This window comes from Cygnus olor, chromosome Z, assembly GCF_009769625.2.
Source record: "Cygnus olor isolate bCygOlo1 chromosome Z, bCygOlo1.pri.v2, whole genome shotgun sequence".
NCBI lineage: Eukaryota > Metazoa > Chordata > Aves > Anseriformes > Anatidae > Cygnus > Cygnus olor.
The window spans coordinates 32,856,537-32,880,803 of record NC_049198.1 but is presented as its reverse complement, the minus strand read 5'-3'; the positions used below and the strand labels follow the sequence as shown (position 1 = coordinate 32,880,803).

The 24,267-nt window shown below is 37.4% G+C and overlaps 1 protein-coding gene across 3 annotated transcripts; it reads left to right on the top strand.

Moving 5' to 3' along the window:
- Positions 1-11,281: 11,281 nt before the first annotated feature.
- On the top strand, positions 11,282-22,468 carry TYRP1 (tyrosinase related protein 1). 3 transcript variants are annotated; one of them, XM_040541244.1, is made up of 8 exons: positions 11,282-11,449; positions 11,936-12,409; positions 15,161-15,483; positions 16,838-17,042; positions 18,063-18,230; positions 19,856-20,035; positions 21,488-21,634; positions 22,163-22,468. In XM_040541244.1, exons 1-8 carry the CDS (start codon positions 11,410-11,412, stop codon positions 22,366-22,368), a joined length of 1,743 nt encoding a protein of 580 aa, XP_040397178.1. In that variant the 5' UTR covers positions 11,282-11,409; the 3' UTR covers positions 22,369-22,468. The 3 variants fall into 3 exon arrangements, with proteins under 3 accessions (XP_040397178.1, XP_040397179.1, XP_040397180.1); XM_040541245.1 differs by having other exon boundaries at positions 11,284-11,469; XM_040541246.1 differs by having other exon boundaries at positions 11,312-11,330.
- The last annotated feature ends 1,799 nt before the right edge of the window (positions 22,469-24,267 follow it).

Genomic DNA, 24,267 nt, shown 5'->3' with positions numbered 1-24,267 from the left:
AACTACAGACATAGACCAAATTTTCTGCACTTCACTTTGCAGAAGCCACTGCAGGGCAATTTCATTTTTCAGCCACACTTAAGCTTACTGATATCATCTGAGAATAAGAAACATGAGAAAATATGGAGAACATGTTCAGAAATTATTAGCATTCTTATGACACACATTTAAGTACAGTGACTAAAGCTTTCATATAGTGGAATCAACAGTATTTAATACATTTTATGAAATAGATATGACTGAAATTACTGTGTTGCAAACTGCTTACAGCCTACTCAAGACTAATTAAAAAGATTCAGTACTTTAAGAAAAGCAATATTAATTATTCTGAAATGTTTCAACTTGATATATTTTTTCTAAAAAATAGTTATCCAAAGCTTCAAAGGAAAACCTTGCCCTTTGCCTTTTTTTTTCTAGATATGAACTTATAGTTTGTCCTGTTTTCAAGAAAATGAACATAAATTTTCCAGTGAAGACTTAGCCTTATTTGCAAAGTAAAGTGGTTACCAGATATCTGTGAAAGCCATTATTCAGTTTGCTGAATGAAGATAAGAAAATTATTGCCCACAGGACAAATGACTGGCTAATGTTATTTTAATTACCATTAATCCAGAAATGAATCTTAGAGTACACTATTTACATATGCTTCTAGAAAAATTAATAAGATTGCTCAGTGTCATGAGATGTATCTTAATAAGAATGGGACTTTCAAAATCTGACACAACAGAGGGAAGACACAGGAAGCAGACTGAACCACTCAGGGTGTGTATGGAAATCTATAATTTGAACTACACAAAACTTCTTTTATTTTTCTTCTTTCTGACTGGTACTGCCAATCTATAACATCTCACCATTCAGAGTTTGGTGTTGACCATTGGTTTGCCTTTTAATTCCTTAACTAAAAGAGAGAAATATAGACTGTGATGACACAAAAAAGAACAGAGAATCTCTGTGGTTGCTTTTAACAGTAAACATTACTTTTGTGGTGTTATATTCAGCAAATGAACCTGTTAAATGATAAACTACACAAATGAGCTAAGTCTTCATTGCAAATTGCTAGAGCTCAATGTAATTCTATCTATTATTGAAACCAACGGAACTATGTTGGTATACATTATCTGAGACTGGCAGTCTAGCTTTATACCACTACAGAAAATTTGATATCAAACATACCACAGGTTTAATAGGTTTAAATGTTTGTATTTCCACTCACCAATACTAGTGGAAGTAATCTGCAAACACCTGGAATTTATTTAGCCAGAAGAAATTAGATTTTTTATTTGCTGCTTATGATTATATATTTTTATATTTTGGATGACAAACAGCAGTAAGAATATCTTGTATCAGCTCTTCTGCATGTACTAAACTAGGTAAAAGTTTTCCATTGATGAGTTTGCCATAAGTTACACTTCCAATGGAAAACGTAAGTTTTTCTGATTTACATCAATTAGTACCAGTGTTGTTTGTTTCCATGTCATTTCACAATTTGTTTATGAATTCACACTGTTATGCATTTCAAATGTTTGGCTAATAAAACTCCAGGACCAAGTCCTGAAATGTGGATAATTGGTGTAATCTCTGCAGCTCTCTCCCAATGCTTTGAAACAATTGTTTTGACTATTCATTGCTTTATGTATACCAGAAAAACTTCTTTTCAGGAAAAAATGTTATTGGATTAGTTTTGCTTTCCTTTACCTCAGCCTTGCTTTTTACTGTTAGAATACACCAGCTAAAATAGGAAGAAATAGACTATAGCTCAAAATGTAATGTGCTTATTCCAATGTGCAGAACTGAACAAACTTACAGCTGAAGACTTGCAAAAATATTGTTTATCTGAATAGAAAAGATTTCTACTATATATTTTGTAGCAGTTTGGTCAACAAAGATCTGCTTCCTGACATTGCCCTTTAATGACTCTTTAAGGTACTGTTTCACAGCAATAAAAATACATGAAGGAAAATCATTACAATCATATGTCTTTTCATGTGTTCTGGAATGGAGCTTATGAATGAATACTCTGTTTTCATATTCTAAACAAACAGAATGTGTTTTCGCATTCTGAACTTTCTGAACACTTTGAAAATATACTGAAGAGCCGTTATCAGGAGGCTGCTGTAGAAAAGATGAATACTTCTTCTAAGCAGTATTTTTTTATTTCAGATCCAGCCTTATTTTAGAGAGAAAAAACCTTGGTTAACTGGCCATGTGCTGTACTCAATGCTGCCCTTCAAGGAACTCTTCCTGAAGTGGTTTCAGAGGCCATTACACCTAAGCATGGAGCTCAGGAAGCAACAAGAAAACATGGGAGATAACAGTATTTGGAGATTTTTTTCTTGCAGGGAATGGATCACCTTATTGCTAACCTGGAATGTTGTCACAGGTGATTTGCCGACTGCCAGATAATTAGAACTGGGATACTGGAGGCATACTGCCAAGGCTTTTCTGGGTCTCTGGATAATTTTCCTTGTTGGTCATCAGCAAGTCAAGGGAGACTTGTGCTAAATGAGAATTCGTTACATAACTCTGAAGGTAACTAAAACCTGCAGAGACAAGATCCAACAGCTACAGAAGCCCAAATAGTATCCATCTACATCCTACAAATTAAAAGGAAAGGCTTCAGTAGGAAAGGGATAACCCGAAAATGAACATCTGGCTGAGAGGCTGTTATTACGGGCAGCACTTTGGTTTTTATGGTCATGAGACCCTCTGAGGAAAGAAGACTGCTATCAGGAGATGGGATCTGTTTGACAAAGGTGGGTATGAGCATCTTTGTCAACAAGTATGCCTGCTAGTCTGGCAAGAAGGATTTTAAATGAGCTACCAGTGGGAATTGATGATAGTTGCTTGCAGTTAGCTCAAGCAACAGAGAGCAGAGGTGATATATGCATAGAGATGGAGCAAAAAAGTTTTGGAAAGGATAAAACAGATTGAAAGAGAACTCACACTAAGTGCCTCTACACAAGTGAACACAAACTTGGAAACAAGCAAGAGGAGCTAGACCTCCACAAAGAGTCATAGATTTTGCACAATTTAATTGACTCCATATTCATGGAGTTCTCCAATGGTGAGATACAGGCTTTTCAGAAAAGACAGGAAGGGATGACAAGGAGGAGCGGATTGTTGTTTGTGTGAAGGAAGAGTTCAAATGTATTCTTCATAATAGGATGTATTACAGGCCTGTGTGGGAGTTCTTGACTCATTCTCAGACCAGTTAAGTTGATATCATAGTGGGAGTATGGTGTGCATATCTGAAGTTAGGAAGTGGGAGAATTTTTCTTAAAACCACTGTCTCTGAAACGCAAATCCTTGTTGCCATGAGGGACTTGGACTCTTTGACATCTAATAGTAAGGCTACACAGTCAAGGAGATTTCTGGATTAGATTTCTGGACATCAAGAGTTTATCATGAATAAAGGTATTCTTGATAGAGGTGCTTTTTAGGCCAACCAGGGCTGACACACAGTTGGATATGTTACTCATGAATAAGGTAGAACTGGTTGTGAATGACATAACCAATGGCCACAGTAACCATGAAATTGTGGAGCTCAAGGTCCTGAGAAGAAAGATGAATGAGAGTACTAGAGTAGAGACATTGGACTTTATGACAGCAGACTCTGGATTCATGGACTTGGTATGCTAAATGCTCATATGCTCTTTTTAGTGGTATGTAGTGCTGGGAACATGGGGGAATGGGCAAAAATTGAAACACAGAAGGTTCCATGTGAACATCAGAAAACACCTCTTTGCTGTACAGGTGACGGAGCACTGGAATAGGTTGCCCAGAAAGGTTGTGGAGTCTCCCTCTTTAGAGATCTTCAAAAGCCATCTGGACATGGTCCTGGGCAACCTGCTCTAGGTATCCCTACTTGAGCAGGGGGGGGGTGGACCAGATCACATCCAGAGGTCCCTTCTAAACTTAACCATTCTGTTATTCTGTAAATACCATGGAAGACAGCACTGAAGGATAAAGAAAATTTGGCAGATATTGAGGACAACATCCTTCCGTCACAAGGACTGATGAAAAAAGGGATATGAATAGCAAAAGGCCAATGTGGCAAAATAGGAAATTCACATTATCTCTTATAGAAAAGGAATATGTACAGGAAGTGGAAACAATAATAGATAACAAGGGAGGAATACAGAATAAGCACTGCCTGACACTCAGGGGTGGTGTTAGGAAAACCAAAGCTCAGCAAAGTTGAAACATTGCAAGAGACATAAAGGGCAACAAGAAGAGCTTCCACTCTTAATATCAACAGTAAAATGATGAACATCATATGATATGAAAATATGATCAGTGGGACTTGGACAGTGAGGAGGAATGGGTGAGTGACATGATCACAGGAAATTCAGCAAGAATGAAGCAGAGCCCTACAGGGATGCAGGCTGGGTCTGGGGAGCAGCTCTGGGAAATGGTCCTGGGCCCTGCAGGCAGCAAGCTCAATGGGTGCCAACCATGTGCCCAGGCAGAAACATGAACGAGCAGCTGCCAGAGCAGTGTAGGCAGAACATGGCCCCAAAAGCCAGGGGTGGGCAGGGACTGTCCCCTCTGCTCAGTGTTTATCAGATACCTCCATTAGACTAAATTCAGAGGTGGCCATCAAGACCACCTCTGGCTGGAGCCCTTCCTCTGTGAGCACAGGCTGCAGGACTACGTCTGTTTCAGCTGGTAAAACAGAGAGCTTTGGGGGCACCTAACAGCAATCTACCAATGTTGACTTCCCAAAAACATGGGAATGTTATCAGAAAGACATGCCTGGCTTCCTTACAGTGGTGTAGATAACAAGACGAGAGACAGTGGTCATAAATTTAAACAAGAGGTTCTGACCCAGAGTAAGGAAAACTTGAGGAAAGTCATAACCTGTTAAGAACTGGAACTAGCTCAGCAAGACTGAGAGAAAGTGCCAAGGAAGAGGGGCAAGAAAGGACTAAAAGTGACATAATTTGGCACAGGAAAAACATTATTCAGGACTCTTATAGGAAATAGTAGCAAGAAACAACCCAAGGTCCCAAGATAGGTGCTTGAAAGAAAAAAAAATAAAAAAAATATATTCTCTCTTGGGAAAAAAAAAATAAATCATGCTCTCTGGAGCATAATGTGGAGCTGTGGAAACCAAAAAGAAATAGTGATATACAAGAAAGAATGACAGAGAAAGAGCAGATCTAGAAGAATAGTAGAAAAACAATACTTTTCCAGTGAGTAGGCTGGCATTAAGTCAGAAAAAGGAAAAAGAGGGGTCTATGATCCAAAAAAAAAAAAAAACCTACTTATCATAGGATCCAGTATCACAACTATATGCTGGCATCTTCTTCTTAATGATGTAGATATGCATGACAAGGAAATACTTAATTGTGCTTTGGTACACATTTAGCAATGGACACTTACCAATACCAAGCATGGGAAAACCTGGCTCTTTACTGTGAGCAGACAGACCTCATTTTATCTTGGTTCCCACACATTAGACTTATCCTTTCAATAGTATCTAATGAAAAAGTGGAAGCTGAAGGGAAAAAAAAGAGAGAGAGAAGCTTTAAAATATTTGGTCTATCAAGCCCAGACCTTGACATTTACTCATAAATGCATGCAAGTCATTTAAAAATGTGCTGCTAGTGCTGTTACCATTTTATCTCTGTTATCAATCTCTGTGTGCATATCAAAAACACCGCTCCTTTGGAAACTCAGATGCTGGATTGTTTATGTATATATTACTTCATTCTTCTGCAACAGTTTTGTCATTAAACATGGAATTTTTGAGACATGAGATATGGTCAAGTGGTTTCAATATTTATAGAGTTCATTTCACATAAAATTCTAGATTTCTTTAGCTAAATGAAATAAATAACCAAACCAAAAAGAAAACTGATTTGTTAACTTTTTGCATGATCTTTCTAGTTCTGCTACTGTTAGAGATGCAAATAAATATAAAGTAAATAAGTAAATAAATAAATAAACAGCTACATATATTTGTTTTCTTTCTTTGTGTGTGTGTGTATGTGTGTGTTTTGGTTTGGTGTGTTTTTCATCCTGAACTGATGTTATAAGAAATGGACAATGTTTTTAACACCATTATTGGTATTCAGGGTTCAGATTGTTGAGCCTTCATGAGAATAGCATTCTACTTTGCAAAAATTACTTGTCTCTGACTTTATTTTATGCTTGTTTTCTTCTGTGACCTTGAAGTCTTTTTGCTTAATCACTTGTTTATTTAGCCTTGATTAAACAGAAATGGATTCAGAATAGCCTTCTAGTTAAAAATTGTAAATCTATTCACTTGTATTCACCTGTTCATTTCTGAAATTTCTTTTTTTCCCCAAAGCTGGAATTTATGGAATTCTTTGATTTTTCCAGGGGGGGAAAAATAAAAAATAAGAATAAAAAAAAAAATAAAGAAACATCTTAATAAGAAACCCTAATAAAATTAATGATCCAAATGGCTGTAGCCATCCTATCTCTCTGTAAAATATAATTCTAGGCTTGCTGTAATACTAGTACCATAACCAGAACATTTAATATAAACTATGGCTGCCATACTATACTTTTCCTGCAGATAAGAACATCTGGTTGGGGACCATTAAAGTACAAATCATTAAAGTCATAATTTTAGCCAATTTGTTTTGCATGAAACCATGTACTCCTCATCTTTTTCAGTTATCTAACCATGCAGTGTTACATTGTGATACTTGCGTTTGATGACATACATAAATAGACAAACATGTCTACTGAGGGATGCCCAGCAGAGCTCAAGAGCAAGCATGGTATAGAGTCCCAATATCTCTCTGATTAGCACTGCTTCAATCATCTTAGAACACAATGACACCCTTGCAGTGACAGAGACACAACTCTGGGAGAGGAAGGTGTCACAGCAGAGGAAGGGCTGACTGCTCCTTGTGGGAAGGGAGACAGGAGCAAGGCAGGCAGGGTAATGTCCTCTCCCAACAAAGAGCTGGGGTACTGAAGCAGCAAACCAGGGTCAATATCAGGGTCAGAGACAGTGCTCAGGACCAGCATTAGCAATGGACCAGTAAGTCTGTTGTGGCAAGGGATACAAGGCACACATTGTGGCAAGGCAGATCCAAAGACAAGTTAGGATGTCACATCCAAGGTCTGGGTCAGTATCAAGGTAGTATAAACCAGTGCACAGACATGACTGTTGTGCAGATGAAACACAGCTCAGGAAGGGACAGCACAGACAGAATCTTCTAAACCACAGTTCCTCAGGGAAGGAGGGCTTTCTTCTCATCAGTGATGGAGCTGTCTTGTCTCACCCTGTCTCACTGAGCACCTTAGCTCATTCTCTTAATACCGCCATGAGGGCAGAAGGTACCCATAGAACAGAACATGGGGTACCACTCACATTTGTCACAAACATTTCAGAGGACAGTTCTTTCAGCTTTGTTTTCTAATCTGTGTAGGAGATGTTCCACTCTTTAACTGATTTTTTTTCTCTTTTTTTCTCTTTTTTCTCTTTTTTTTTTTTGATTTTTATTTGAGGTGGGGGGTGAAGTAGTAGTTAAAATGACCTTGTTAATTTAATTTTGAATATGAAAGCCCCACTTAGTCAAACAAAAAAGAAAAATATTTTCTTATGTTTTCCAGTATATACATCACAGGTTATGACAGATATCAAGAAATGCAGGCATGTTCAAGCTGACATAAAAGTCTTACAATCCTACATGATCCATCAGCAAATCCTAACACTAGCACATCTGTCATCTCTGGAATCTCTTCCTTTCCACGAAAACTGCAAGTTTACTTTTAAAATGATTGACAGAAATATCTTTTTTTTCCAGTACTTTTCTCCCAACAACTTAACTGCAATGTCTACAAACCTTATTTAATTTACAAGTAAAGCAAGAGAGAACCATTTTTGTTAACAATAATACCTATCTATTTATAAAACATTGAAATTATATATCATGTTCAATAAAAGAAATGGCAGTTTTATTTATAATTATCTGACACAATAATATATCCAAGATCAAATGAAAATAGGCCTTTATTTATTATTTAATGCATAGAGTTTAATTCTGGAAAATGATGTTTTCACATTCAGACCTAGATGCAGAATTAAGTGTGCCCTGATAACCGTCTTTACACAAAGAAAAATCCCATGTAGCATTTGGATTCATACATGAACCAAGATTTTCTGCATAAGTTTGGCTTAAGGTCTTTAGATACAGGAAGCAAAAGGTTGGTTCTGACTCATCTCCAGTGCACTCACTTATCAAATAAGTGATATTTAGCTCTACTTTTTTTATACAGCACAGCATGATCTGCTTCTACTAGGAAGCAAAACGAAATCCCGATGAAACCCAAAACAATTCAAATCTGTCAGTGTAAACTGAGTAGCTATGTAAACTGAGAAGTGGGCTCAAAGGGTTAGAGTAAATCAGGTTATAGTAAATCAGGCTATATCAGGCTGGTGGCCAGTCACTAGTGGGGTTCCCCAGGGCTCTATGTGAAGACCAATTCTCTTCAGTGTTTTCATAAATGACTTGGATGTAGGACTAAAATATGTTTTTTGTAAGTTTGCTGATGACACTAAATTGGGAGGAACTATACTCGGTCAAGGGTGGAGAGGCCTTGCAACGAGATCTTGACAAATTAGACACCTGGGCAATCTCCAACAATATGAAGTTTAACAAGAACAAGTGCCAGATTCTGCACCTGTAAAGGGCAACCTTGGCTGTATGTACAGATGGGGGATGAGAGGCTGGAGAGCAGCCCCACAGAAAGGGATCTGGAGGCTTTGGTCAACAGCAAGTTGAACATGAGCCAGCAGTGTGCCCTGGCAGCCAGGTGGGCCAGCCGTACCCTGGGGTGTATCAAGCACAGCTTTGCTAGTTGGTTGAGGGAAGTGATTGTCCTGCTCTGCTCTGTGCTGGTGTGGCCTCACCTCGAGTACTGTGTGCAGTTCTGGGCACCACGGTACAAAAAGGACATAAAGTTATTGGAGAGTGTCCAAAGGAGGGCTACAAAAATGGTGAAGTATCTAGAGGGCAAGAAGTGTGAAGAGCAGCTGAAGTTGCCTGGTTTGTTCAGCCCATAGAAGAGGAGACTGAAGGGAGGCCTCATGGTGGCCTGCAAGCTTTCCCATGTGGTTAGCAGAGGGGCAGGCACTGAACTCTTCTCTCTGGTGACCAGTGGAAATGTCATGAAGCTGCAGCAGGGCAGGATATCATGAAAAGGATACTCAGACTGAATATCAGGAAAAGGTTCTTCACCAAGAGGGTAGTTGGGCACTGGAACAGGCTCCCCAGGGCAGTGGTCACAGTACCAAGCCTGCCAGAGTTCAAGAAGTGTTTGGACAACTCTCTCAGATGCATGGTGTGGGTGTCCTTTGCAGTGCCAGGAGTTGTAGCTGATGATCTTTGTGGGTCCCTTCCATCTCATCTTCATCGCCACTCACTCACAACTAGAACTACCTGATTTTTTGTAACATTCTATGGTAGTTAGGGAACAGGCCACAGCTAAACCTCATGGAACTTCATAGACATGTCACAGGCATCAGGTAGTAACGTTTCTGTAAGGAAAATTTTGCAAACTAGATGCAAATGGTTAGCATACAAACTAACACTCTTTGCAGGGATTTTAGTCCACACAGTCAATTAGTGAGCTAGATTCACACACCAGCTTTTCCTCATTACCTGATGTATGTAGACAAGCCCTCACTTAACAGAGACACAGAAACACAGATTCAGTGCAATTGGATAATTTCCAAGGTCAAATCTTTCTAGGCACTGTGCAGGAGAAGGAGGCTATAATAGCAAGAAACCCAAAAGAAAGATTGTTACAGGGCTTGCATACCACCAAACCATGCAGCAGCAAACCCAATGGAACATTGGGGTTCAGAGAAGGAAAGTGATCTTCAGCTACACAGCTCTAGTAGTTCGCTGAACAACATTTTTAGGCATCGGCTGTTGGAGAAGCCTTGCAGAAGGTCTACACCATTATAATGGGAAGTTTTCTGGTGCCAGGCAACCCCAATCAGTTCTCAGTTGGTCTCTCTTTGTTCTTTTTACCAGGGCTTTGTCTAAGGAGCAAGATTTATCCCTTCTAAGCTTATTATGATTTTGCTGTATTTGCTGAATATTCATAGCTAAAACTAGTATGATTTCTCTTTGATCTGGGAGTTAGTTGTAGATGAAAACTCCAGAGGTTCTTTACTAGCTCTGCTTTACCTTATGATATGATAGCAGAGAATCTGTGTCGCATATGTCCCAATAGACTTGTTCAAAGAGAAAAGCTTTAAGCTTGGAAGGAAGTGAGATATAGAACAAGCTAGGGAAATGTAAATAAATAAATATGATAAGCTCAAAAGGGGAATAAAATGAAAGCCATGAAAAGTAAAGAGTTTCATTTAAGGGTTGTCAAATAGTTCTCTCTGCAAGTGGACAATGAATGAATAGATATGAAGAAGTGTCCTAAAAGCATTTGTACTACATTGAATCAAATGACAAATATAATGGGAAAGTTCACTACTGTGGTCCATGGCAGGTTGACATGAATAAACAGTGCTCAGAAAAACTATTTCAATGGCCTTCTACAACTGGGTACCCCTCATGTTTTGACTTTTGTAGGAACAGGTAACCAATTTTCTGCTGAATGCCAGTTACATTGTGGTTGAACCTTCTCTTTGAATTTGCTAATTTATTGTCTTTGTGCCAGTTAAGATATATCTTGACAAAACATCCATGCCTCACTGAAATCCATCTTTACTGACAGATAAAAAAGAGAATGTGAGCTTGAATGAAGCCAGTTTTGCTTAATGGGAATGGTCTCTGAAAACACTAGAGAAGTACTTTGTTCAGCTCAGAGACTGTTCTCCTCTTTTTATTTTTGTTTCTATACATTTTACTGCACCTGCTCAGAATTTAGTATTTCAGGATATTCCAGTATTGGCATTGTCTTTTTATTTGATTATCAAAGCAAATAGTTAAACAGCAAGCCGTAAGTTTAATATTGGAGTGTTTCATTTTCCAAATAATGTATCTTTGTCACTTGTTTCAGCCTGATCTTGAAAAACCATTTGAAGTATTTAGAAGAAAAAAAAAAAAAAGTCTTTTAAATATGAACTTCCCCAGTGTTCTTTGTTTGTTTTCAAATGAACCTTTCTTTGCAAGTAATTAAAAAAGAAAAAAAAAATAACTTCATAGTTTTTCTGTTTTGAATTCAAGTACTTGTCTCTGACCTTTGCTAAAACTTGTAAAATCACAAGGAGATAAGCATGAAAGAAATCATGTGCTGTTCAAGTACTTAAAGTCCAGGGAAATGCACTGAAGTAGAAAGGGAGATTAACAGAAGAGGAGGGTGAGGCCAAACCATGCTGTGTTGGTAGAACACAGATTAGCAAGCAGACTGAAACAGGAAAGAAATTAGTAGTGCTGATTTGGGGTTAGACACAGCCCTATGACACACAGAGATAGAACAGGATCTCAGCAGAGGAGAGGTACTAAAAAGAGAGAAGAGGTACAACACACAGAGAGTTGTAGCTTTACTTTCCAGCAGAACTGCTTTTAAGAACTGCAAGCGGACACAAGGTTGTAACACTGACTAGAAAACAAGATATGCTAGTTAAATGAAGAAGGGAAAGAATTAACTGAGGAAAAAAAAAAAAAAGTGTTCAAAAAAACAGGTGCCATAGAGAAGTTTTAGCATTTTGTGGTAGTGAAGTAAATCTGGCTGGCAGATGTACAACATGAATAAACATTTGGGAAATACTTGGAAGTCAATGAGTAGATAAAGCTGTAGGTAGTTACTGCCTTTTGTGCAGATAATTAGAGAAGGGAAGAGTATTGCTATCCACCAAGTTGTTGTTGGCTTTTCCAGTTAGATTATCAAAGTGCAGGGTTCAGCGGCACTTTCTGAGGTGGAAGGGGCAGATTGAAGGTTTGTATCAGTCATTTTCATTTCTTCTGTCTTTCTCTTGGTGTAGAGGGAGCTGGCCTTCGTGTAGACGGAGAGGAGACAACAGCGTGTGCGGACCACCAGCTCTCAGAAGGAGACGGCTCTGCAGGATCTGTCATCATGCAGCTCCCCATGCTGCTGCTCCTTTACCTGCCACTGCTCCTTAGCATGCTCAACAAAGTTGGAGCTCAGTTCCCTCGCCAGTGTGCTACCGTTGAGTCTCTGAGGAGTGGCATGTGCTGCCCAGACTATTTTCCTGTATTTGGGCCTGGTACCGATCGGTGTGGTGTGTCTACAGGGAGGGGACGGTGTGTGCAGGTGACTGTAGACTGGCGACCCCATGGCCCACAGTACATCCATGATGGGAGGGATGACCGCGAGCAATGGCCCATACGCTTCTTCAACCAAACCTGCAGGTGCAGTGGTAACTTCTCTGGTTATAACTGTGGGTCATGTCGCCCTGGATGGAGTGGACCTACCTGTAGCCAACGAATCAATATAGGTAAGAACATTAGAAACATGACATGAAAACCATGTGTTGGCAGAACTTCTTTGTAAATGCACCTAGACTATTTGTTTTCTTTGAAATATCCCTTATATTTATATAGGAAATGTACAATAGAGGTTATTAAGACAGCTACTAGATAAGCTGTCTACCTTGTTGGCAAATATCTACATTTACCTCCCAGTAAAAGGAAGAAACAATGCCTGTAGTCAGAACAAGATTAGGATCAACCCCATTAAAGAATAGGACATATTAATGTTTACATTTTTGTAATTTTGGGAATTATTTTAGAGTAAAACCATATATATAGACATCTTTGTGTGTTTGTGAGTATATCTACAAATACATATCTATATATCATGATCAATATCTTATAAATATCTAAGGTATGACAACAGGTATTTTGATTCAGATTCCCTTAATGCATTTCCAGCCTATACACCTAACCTTGTAATTTTTTAGTTACCTAGTTTCTGCCAATGTTTGTAAAAGCCTTAACTCATGACTATAAGCTATGCAGCTGAATCAGTGCAGAGATGACAGATATTTCTAAGAGCTGCCCAGTTTCAGTTTAGCCCAGATTATCAGTAAACAGATGTCTAAAACAGAATTTGAAATGGTTACAAAATACTTGTGGACTGAAAAAAATGTTGAGTATTGTAGGTAAACTGGAAAAGACAAACAGGCTTGGGAACAAATCCTTATTCCTAAGTCAAAGCATTCTGAATGAACAAGATTTCAGTGTTTTCTAGTGAAAGTCCAAAGGTGTTATTGAGGTCTTGTAAAGTTCATAATCCTCAAAATGAGTGATAGATTTTGTTGGCATGAGAAACAACAGGTCTGTATCACAAATGTGTAGTGCCTCTTGCAGAAACAAAAATCAGCACTGCCATTATTTTCATGAGAGGGGAAATACTCCAAGAATGTGAGCACATGCTCCAGCAAGGGTTAACAAAGTATTGCTTATCAATTCAAAATTTTAACACTTAAATTTTTTAAAAATGCCTTATCAAGGGCTGCAGGAAAGACCTTAGGATTTTATTCATCCTTTAAGCTCCAAAAAGTAAACTAGAAAGCAGAAAGTATGCCTCATGGATTGGATATGCTAAGCCAGGTTTCATCCTCTGATTCTCTGGCCTGTTCTCATCAACAATGATGATAACTCTAAAAACTAACCAAGAAATAAATATTAGAACACACAAATTTATAATAGCAAATAAGAGGGCAAGAAAAAAACTGCTGTAGCTGATTTTCTACAGTATATAAAAGCAGTTTTTAGCTTTCTCACTTATAAAATCCTTTATTTTTCACTAAAATGTTAAGCAAATCACATTTATCATGCATGACAACATGAATTTAAATAGGGGAAATTATCTTCTGATTATGTGTTATGTTTACACATGAAGGTCACCTCTACTGCCCATCCAGAAAGATGGCCCCAGCTGCTCAGACTTTAGGAATAATTATTGGATTACTGTTGGCATACCCATATAAAATAGCTGTAAAATGCAGTTTGGTGCCTTTATATCTTCTAAATTCATGCCTAACTTTCATAATAGTCCCAATTTTTTATTGTGTTTCAGACATATTTTGCAAAATGAAAAGGTTAAGATGTCTTCATAAATCAAAACTTGATAGTTATTTTTAGTGTACTACTTGAAATCAACAACCAAAAACCTTCAGTGAGCAGGGCTAGTATATCAGTTAAGGTCTGCGAGACAGAAAGCATGTGTTTCAAGATACACAGTCCTTGGATGAAATTCATGCTTCAGGAAAGCATTTTACTATTTTAAAATATGTATAAATATTACTGAAATATCCCTCACTGAATCAACTTCACTTTATATAGTGAAATGCAATTTACTTTTATTCTTCATACTGATTCATGCTGGAGACCTGCTGTTTCTTATATCAACATAAACTCATTTGACAATTTTAGATTTTACAGTATATTTAATTGTGAAAATGAGTGCATGATGAAGAACAGCTGTGTGGACTTTTATCTGAGTCTCAGTCTAAACTTACCTTGAAATCTTATCAATCCAGGTAAGAGAGTACTGAATACTGGTACTGAGGTGACTCTGTTCCTTTTACTGATATACTGGTATTTCAACAAGTCAGCTGCTCTCCTTTTTTGTAAATTTCCCTGTCTGTATGCAGGTAACAATAATTTTAAATGATTTGGAGATATACTGCTAAAAAAAAAAAAAAGGGGGGGGCTTGTTAATAATAGCAGATAATGACATTCAAAAGGGATGATGTAATGTGTGAAACTCTCATTGGTGGATCTGCCATTTTTACTGCAAAGTTTCAAATACAATGTACTTCCTCACTAAATGGTTGAGTGGTAGAGTTTCTGATTAATATAAATTGCAATAATTTATTTTCCTCTTGTTAAAGTTTTATTACAGGAAACCTTAAGTATATTGGATTAAGTTCCGAGAGATTTGTGGGACAAAGAACTGTCTTCATCATTTTTCTGACAGGAAATATAATTTACAACAATATTTCTAAAAGCAATAAATAAATAAATAAAAGGTTTCAGGCTTTATTTTTATTCAGCTTAACTTTTCAGAAAACAATATTTTCTATTTATATTCAGTACTCTCTTAATTGTACCAATAAAAACTGGAGGAGTGCTTGAAGAAAAAGGAACTTAGAATTACTAGGAGCAAAACAAATTAGTCTTGTGAGATCAGACTTCAGTGTTTAAGACTTTGGTAACTTACTTCTTCTGTAACCTCACAGTCAGGAGGAATCTTTTGGATCTGAATGCAGAAGAGAGGAGGCGTTTTGTGAATGCCTTGCACCAAGCCAAGGTGACAATCCACCCTGACATTGTTATTGCCACAAGGAGACGTGAAGAAATATTTGGACCAGATGGAAACACACCACAGTTTGAGAATATCTCCATTTATAACTACTTTGTGTGGGCTCATTATTATTCTGTCAGGAAGACTTTTCTTGGGACTGGGCAGCAGAGTTTTGGAGGAGTTGATTTCTCTCATGAGGGACCAGCTTTTGTTACATGGCATAGGTACCATCTACTGCAGCTTGAAAGAGACATGCAGGTAAAGTTAGAGTTAATGTTAAGCCATGTGTTCTTGTGCTTTGTGTGGAAAAACTTATCTACGTATTCCAATTGACAAAATTGAAAGCAACTCTTTCTATTTATCAAAGTAATCTTGCTTCAGTTTCAGTATTGTATTAGTGACACTAAATAGAGTGCATTTAAGTTTTAGACAGTCATTGTTACTGAGATGTTAAAAATAATATTTCAGTCAGAGTAAGAGCAAACATAAAAGTTACATAAAACTCACTTGTAAAAGTAGATACAAATTCTCAACATATATGTAGAAAATATTTTATTGGACCAACAAATGTTATTGCTAGTATTATTTTTAATATCAAGGCCATGATCCTTGGCTTAGATAGACCAATCAAAGAAGCAGAAATTCTAAACAAAAATATTACAGAGATTCTGAATCATATTTTATTTATATAATTAGTGCAACTGGTTAGAGAAATTAGTGTTTTTTGAGACCCTGTTCCATAAATCAGTGGTTCTCTTGTTTCCTTTTCTTTGTGTAGACCTATCTATAAAAGGAATACATTATTTTATGTATTATCATTATTTCTAAAGAAGAGAGAATTAAGTTTTCAAGGTCATGATTAAATGGTCCTTGCAACCATTTCAAGTGTTTCCAGTAGCTTCAGTGGTGCTGCTTCAGGTTCTGGCAGATCAAATTCCCTCCAAAAACAATACTTATATTTGACATTAGTGTAATTTCATTATGTAGAAACCCTGAGGAGTCCTAGCTCTTAATGACTTAATATATATTCTTGCTTATGTTAGTAAATTAGATCATTAATTGAAATAAATTGTCTGGCCAAAACATCCTGGTTAATAAATACTGGAAACCAGTGAATACTTCAGAATTATTAAACTCCAACCCATAGTAGAACCAAACAATGGCAAATATGAAAGGGCACTATTATTTTTCCTTCTTTTTCTACCTGCCCAGTCATTCCACAATTGGCTTAGTTAGTTATTCGGAGTGCTACAAATACTGCTGCTTTTAAAAATATTGCTGCCATTAAAAATATTTGGAAAATTGTGTTTATTAGTATTAAGTGATGTTTCTTACTATCCACAATATGATTTCATGGAAGGGGTACTATCTCATTAGAGGGGAATCCACAGCTTAGTTCAGCATTCCATCTGTTCTATTGAACAGACAAAGGCATCAAAGTGAAAAACTACTGAAAGTTTTTCCATAGATTTCCTGAGATTTCCTCCTTTTCGTGAAGCCAGATTCTGACTCTTACTAAGTTGTGTTTAACAGGTTTTGAAAATCTCTCAAGCAGTACATACTGTAGATATCTGGGACAGATGTGTACTAATGCCACATTTATGTGGTTTAGAATATGTTACAGGACCCCACTTTTGGCCTTCCCTACTGGAACTTTGCAACAGGGCAAAACACCTGTGATATCTGCTTAGATGACTTGATGGGAGCTAGAAGCAATTTTGATGTCTCTCTGATCAGTCAGAATTCAATCTTCTCTCAGTGGCGTGTGCTCTGTGAAAGTATAGAAGACTATGAGACCTTGGGAACCATCTGTAACAGTAAGTATGACTGCTCACAGATATTTGGAGAGAATATCCCTTTAATAATAAATAAATAAAACACTTTACATTGCAATGGCTCTTCCCAGGGGGAAAAAAAAAAAAAAAAAAAAAAAGTCTTAAAGTAGCTTTTGTACATTTCTTTACTCAAGTTTCATACATCAGTCTTCTGAGTAAGAAAAAAAGTTATCTGTCTTGCACTGAGGCACTAAACAGCTCAATATTTGATCAGGAGCTTGAGGCAGGGAAAGAATGAAACCCTTTGACTTCCCTTCTTTTGCAGTACCTGTTCATCTCTGATGGCATGTATAATTACATACGGCAGCATCATGTTTTAGCTGAAGCTTGAGTTTTCTTCTTACTGCTCCACATATCACCTTCAAGGGTTTCTGTTTCTAAATGAAAAACATATAACAATACCTGTGTTAAATGTTTGGAGCATGTTTTGAATATGAAGAGTAGTGAATGCTAACATGTTTTGAATATGAAGAGTAGTGAATGCTAACACACCTACCTTGGCTACAAGATCTATAAAGTCCCAATAAGACTCTTATTTATTCATCACCATCAAGCCATAACTCAACATCTGCACGGAAATAGGGTTAAAAAAACAAAGGGGGGGGGGGGGTTAGTTGCCTAACTAATCTTCTATAATCCTTTACCAAGCTATTCTATCAGGAAGTCCACAAAACGTTTATCTCAATTTAACAAGAAATCACATTGAAAAATAACAAAAAGTTTTCCCAAGGCACTTATAGAATCACAAATTTAAGTAAGAAGCATTTTGATGTTTTTTGTTTGTTTGTTTGTTTGTTTTTTAATCAAAGGACCAGTTCAGAGAACCTTATGAAGATTCACGTTCTTTGCCTAACTGTAAGATCTGACCCTTTGGTCCAATTTTAAGGTCATTTGCGAGGTTTTTTTTTTCCTTTTTTTTTTTTCTCACAATTCAGTCATTAAAAGGATGCCTTCTTTGGTCTATTGTTCTTCATCATTATTGTTTTCTGTCTTCTCTCACAGGCACTGAAGGTGGTCCCATCCAGAGGAATCCTGCTGGAAATGTTGCACGGCCTATGGTACAACGTCTCCCAGAACCTGAGGATGTTGCTCAGTGTTTGGAAGTTGGTGTATTCGATACTCCTCCTTTCTACTCTAATTCAACAGACAGTTTCCGTAACACAGTAGAAGGTAAGCATGGCAAAAAAAAGGACCTGAAACAACTCCAAATAAGTCAGGGGAGCAGACCTAACGTTCTTCCTGTTGGAAGTATGAGTTTGGAGACAGTCTATGGACGCTAAGAACATCTTTTTCTTAGCTTTAAGTATTAGCTTACTATTAAGTGGAAATAAGCTCTGGATGAACTATTTTATATTGATAGCTTATGTCAGTTCTTGAAATGTATAAAAGCCTTAAAAGTCTGTCACTGTCACTAAGCAGAAATTAGCTGAGATCATGGCCAGAGTACAAGTCTGCTAGTAATAGGTTGTTACAGTGGAGAACAAAAAACCCTTGACTGCAGAATGGTGCAGAAGCATTTAAAGCTTAAGTGTCATCCTTAAGTGAGTCAAACAAGTGCTCATAGTAGCTACTCTTGTATCATAATTAAAACAAACAAAAGAAAGCAAAAGTAATTGTAAGCTTTGGTAGTGCTTAGGGAATTGCATGCAATTGCATTGTAGTAGTAGTAATTGAGGTCTACTAGATTAACTGCCAGACATGTTAGTCTTTCTCACTGTGCTATATAACTCTATTCTTCTTCCCCTAATCTCCACACTTTTCAAATGAAGTTTTCAGTCACTGACATCTGAACACAGAACCCAGCACAGAATCCAACCTAAAGATTTGATCCACATTTTTCAGGCAGTATCCTGCTGACTGCTTCTGCACTTTAATAATCCAGACTTTTTAAATAGAAAAACTAGGATTCATGAGAAACATTTATGAAATGACACTTCAGATCACTGTCAGACCTCCTGCAAATCCTTTGGCTCTTTTGAAAAAGCATCATTCATATGACAGTGGACCTGCTCCATTTTCTTTCTCTTGGAGAACAAAACCAAGAATTTGCACCAATGTTTTAAGTATATATGAAAGTTTTAGATGCTTACCTCATTTGAAAAAATGTCCTAACAATATCTAGGTATCTAGACATGGCTTTAGCCAATTAAGTGTATGGACCCCTCTCTGGAAAGTTGACCAGAGCCTGAAAACAGGAAAACTTTTCAGAATTCTTCAGATCCTGACCTCTGACATCAGGTTTACTAGGTGGTAGATACTGACAGTGTTTTGTATGGAATTTTCTTTGAAAAAAAAAAACAGTATGTGAAGCTTTCTGAGATGTACTGGCAGCACATAAGGAAATGATCCATAACACATAACAGCTGGCCAATTAGGATAGATGTCAACAACTTCCCATTTTAGTCAGCAGTCAGAAAACACACACAGCTATTCTGTTATGCTGAGAGATATTTAGGTCCCAAATATAAAAATCTATGTTCATGCTATGGAGTGGTTTATTTTGGCTATCTATACACTAGATCCCACCAGCATTGCACCCCACATTCTCAGCATTCTTTTTTAAAGTCTATTTTAATCTGAAAATTATGCATGGTAGTTATACATGGGGATTACACATGCTAGGGACATTTCTCAAATGCCAGTTGGTAGAGAATTAGCTACTCATTTATGTTAAACAAGGCAACACAAAAACATGACAGCATTCCAGAGGGAAAAAAATGGTATCCATCTGGGACTGTAGCTTCTAAACAAAATCTTCACTGGGATTTTTTTGTGTTCTTTATTTCCATATTCAGGGTACAGTGATCCTTCAGGGAAATATGACCCAGCAGTTCGAAGTCTTCACAACTTGGCTCATCTATTTTTGAATGGGACAGGAGGACAAACTCATTTATCACCAAATGATCCCATTTTTGTCCTTCTGCACACATTTACAGATGCTGTTTTTGATGAGTGGCTGAGAAGGTATTCTGCTGGTAAGATGTGCTCACGGATGGAAGAGGGAGGGGTGGTTTTCAGTCTTTGTGGTCACAGGAAATCAACTGTTTCTTGTGAGTTAGCAAGGTGCCCCTAAACTTAGGAGAGAGGACTGGAATTCTAACAGTAAAGTTAATGAAGATAGGGTAATAGCAAGCAAGCCTGTCTTCTTACCCCACTGACATCCATTTTCAAATCACTCTCTGCGAAGGGACTTGACCAGAGATGCCAGGTACAATTAAAAAGGAAAAAAAAAAAAACCAGTGTGTGCAAATTCATTGTCTCTGTAGAGAAAAGACAGTGTAATCATGAAAGGTTGAAACACTGTGGATATTCTGTTATTTTGTGGCATAAATATCTATGTTTCTTCTTGACAAACAAAATCATATGCCTTGCACTCCCCCATGACTGCTTTTCGCCACCTTTGCAATTTACTACTTGCATTCTGTAATTATTTCCACATCTGTATCTATTCAAAGAATAGTTAAATATTGCTGCCTTTCCTTCGTCAATTCTGAAATGCAAAAAGAAAGGGAATAAGAGAGGAAGTGAATGAAAGGGGGGGAAGGAAGAACAGAGGGAAGGAACTGCAAGGAAGGATGGAAGGAAAGATGGAAGGAAAAAGGAAAGAAAGAAGAAAAGAAATTGGCATCAGTGAACTGGAGAGAGAATTCTATATAACCTAAATGTCTGTGCACTGCTCTGCACAAAGCAGCAACTGTATTACTCTTGGGATAATCCATTCCCCTCATACTTCTACAGAAGACAGCTGCTGTTGCACAACTGAAACTTCTTTGTGCAGCTTCCACAATCAGCAGCATGGACTTTCCCATGCCAGCTCTCAGGGAACCAACTGTATCCCCTTGTGGTACTTACATGACCTGTCACAAGCTTTGCATTATCTTACCAAAATGGATTTTTTTGTTGTAATTTCAGCTGACTTTTTTTCCTGATCTACCATAGAATTTCAAAAAACTTCCACTAGAGATTATACCAGCTGCCTTCCTGAACTACCTAAGAGAGCTCTTCATCACTGCTACAAAGACAAATCGTAGAAAAAAGGGTTCCCATGTACTTCATATATCTGTTCCTCCTTTTTCATGCAAGAAAAAATGAAAAGTCCAATGCAGGCCTAAATTTTTACTAGTGTTTTCTGTTAATGGAACAGAGGTATTATTGGACAGTCTTGCTTTTTGAGAAAGCTGAGCCCTCCATGCTGGAATTTTTTATCAATCCACCAATCCTTCTAGAATAATTCAGTTTAGGAACAGTAAGTAAATAAAATAATAATAATAATAATAATAATAATAAATAAAATAAAATAAAATAATATAAAGTAAAATAAAATAAAATAGAGTATCAAAAACCCTGAGTCACTATTTCATAAAGCTGAAATACTTCAAATTATTTTAATTTTATTTACAGAAGTGTGATTTGACTTTCTGATTTAGATACCTCAACATATCCATTGGAGAATGCCCCTATTGGACACAACCGGCAATACAACATGGTGCCTTTTTGGCCTCCAGTAACCAATAATGAAATGTTTGTTACTGCACCAGAAAACCTGGGATACAGCTATGAGGTTGAATGGCCAGGTAAACTGTTGAACCTAGATGTTCTTTTTCCTTCATCATGTCTTCCTCCCTGAAAGCTTATGCATCATACAATGAAGTTGGTTCAAATTTCACTAACAATATTTGATGTATTTGTATAGGCCTATTTCTCTTTTTTGTCTTGCTTTCCAAATCAGTTGTGTTTGGGATTTAGTACAGGCATATAGCTAATCATTACAAACAGCTTCCACAAACCACTTCAGTTTCTGGGGAAGTTCTCATTTAGATCTAACCCTTGCACCACATGCTTATTCCTATATCATATGTCTTCATTAAATCACTAGAGAGAGTGCAAACCCCTCACAAACCAGGTAACAGAAGAAAGGTCCAGGTCTATTTTCAGAGTGTAACAAGAGAGACTGCATTTTTCTCACATTTTGGAACAAATATTATCAACCAAAATTTCAAATAGTTCTAAAACACAACTCATCAAATAATGACAGATACTGAGTTTTGGCCTGTCTCTTTAATGACATTTAATAACTTTTTCTTGTGCTTTCCTTCCTGTAGGTCGGGCTCTCCGTGTAACAGAGATGATAACTGTTGCAATAGTGACTGCATTGGTTCTTGTTGCAATTATCTTTGCTGCTGCTGCATGTATTGTACGTGTCAAGAAAAATAAGGATGAGTTGCATCAGCCTCTTCTCACTGATCAGTATCAACACTATTCAGATGACTATGATGGCATAGCAACACCAAGCCAGTCTGTTGTATGAAGAGATGGCACTTTTTGCATGTGACTGTAACTGTTTATTTTGCTGTATTTTGTAAATGGTGGTCATCCATCTGCTTTAAAATAAAGAGCATAAACTGTCAGCTGTCTTGATATATTTGCTCTAGCTTTCACCTTCTCTCTTGTCACACCTAGGTGTTAATAAATCACATTTTGAAATGTTAATTCTGTGTTGAATTTAATAGAACTTCACTAATTTTTCAGGGCTCGCCCACAGGTCTTTTTCTTGCTTATTTCTGACAAATATGGTAAAATTTAGTAACCTGATGACAGCTAATGCCATCAGCCTTTGCTTAGCCTTTTTGCCTAGAATTCTTTCACAGGGCACATTTGTGAAAACATAAAATAAAGTCTAGAATGGGACAGAGCAGTTGCAGATCTGAGTAGCAAAGACAGCTTGATTCAGAAGTAGAATCCAAAACAGAAGTCAGACATCTCAAATAGATGCATGGAAATGTGTTTTGAAATAGGCAGTATGCCAGTCAGGGAGCTACAAGGAATGCAAGGATAACAGCACATATAAAATCCATCTTTCATCTCAGACACTAGTTTTGATCTCATTGCTTTTAGGTGTCTCTGTGAAAAGAGATCAATACTGAGAACCTGCTCCAGCATTTGGACACTTCAGCTGTGCATTCAAACACAGCTGCCTAAAGGGTGTATCCCCTTTGAAAGGACAGCTGAAAACAGTCTTCTTTATGTATATATACATTTTTAAATGTTATTATTTTCTTTTTTAATTTTTCAATCACCCACTTCCTTTCTCTCTCCCATTATCTCCATGGCAGATTACATTCTCCCCAGCAGAGAGAGACCTTGATTCAATGCTATCCTTCTGAGGGAATTTAAACGTACACCTATTATACCTTAAGAGAAGTACCTAGGCATCATGCTGTAGGATACACCTGTAAAAATAGCTATATGCAACTGCTGTTGAATTTATTGCACCAGAATCTCAGGATTTATGAGCCAGCAAAAGAGCAGCACTGTGACACTTGCCTTTACACCCTGAAGTAGGGCTTGAGGAAGCCTGGTTTCAGCCTCACCTCCTCTCGCTTTCATCATGCTGAATACAAATAAACCAACTGATCACCTTCCTATGATGGCTTATGGAATCTAAATTAGCATTCATTAGTTAATATGCAGACAAATTCTTGGGGTCAGATTAATGAATCCCACACCACGTCATCTGTCCTTTAGTTGTCAAATTATAAAGCTAAGATCTGTCTTGTCTCTCTTTCCAGCTGACCCCAGCTTCAAAAGAAATGGCAAGTAATTTGGATTGAACTCCTACAATCTCCTTCCAGCTACATCTTCTAAGTACTGTCCTAACCTGTACAGTTTCAGAGAGTACTATGTGTGCTGAAACACACTAACTCAGTTGCAAAAGATGCATATTTTATACATGAAGGATTATGTGAATAGGAAAACAAGTACCCAACACTCAATTTACCAAGTAGGGGGTGTGGACAACAGCAAAATTTTACACACTCAACTTGTATTTAGGAAGAAATTTTTCATCTCTGATACCCAAGGCACAAAAGTAAATTGGACAAAAGTCTTTTCGGTTGCACTCTTGGATTTAGCTATCAATTAGTACAGCAGGCACACAAGCAGCAGCTTGGATTTCAACTTAAATGCCTGTTCTGCCGTTCTTGCCTGCACTGAGGAGCAACTTAACAAGTCATCCACTTTAGTGATTTCAATGGATTAAAGCAGGGTGATCCAATGTACTTTGGATTGGGGTCAAGAGACCTGGATTTTATTTTTAGCTCTTTTAGTGACCTTCTGAATGTTCTTAGCTAAATATATTTTTAATCTCTGTGACTCATTTTACTCATTTATAAAATAGAGATAATAGAGTTTCCTTTATAAGGTGCTC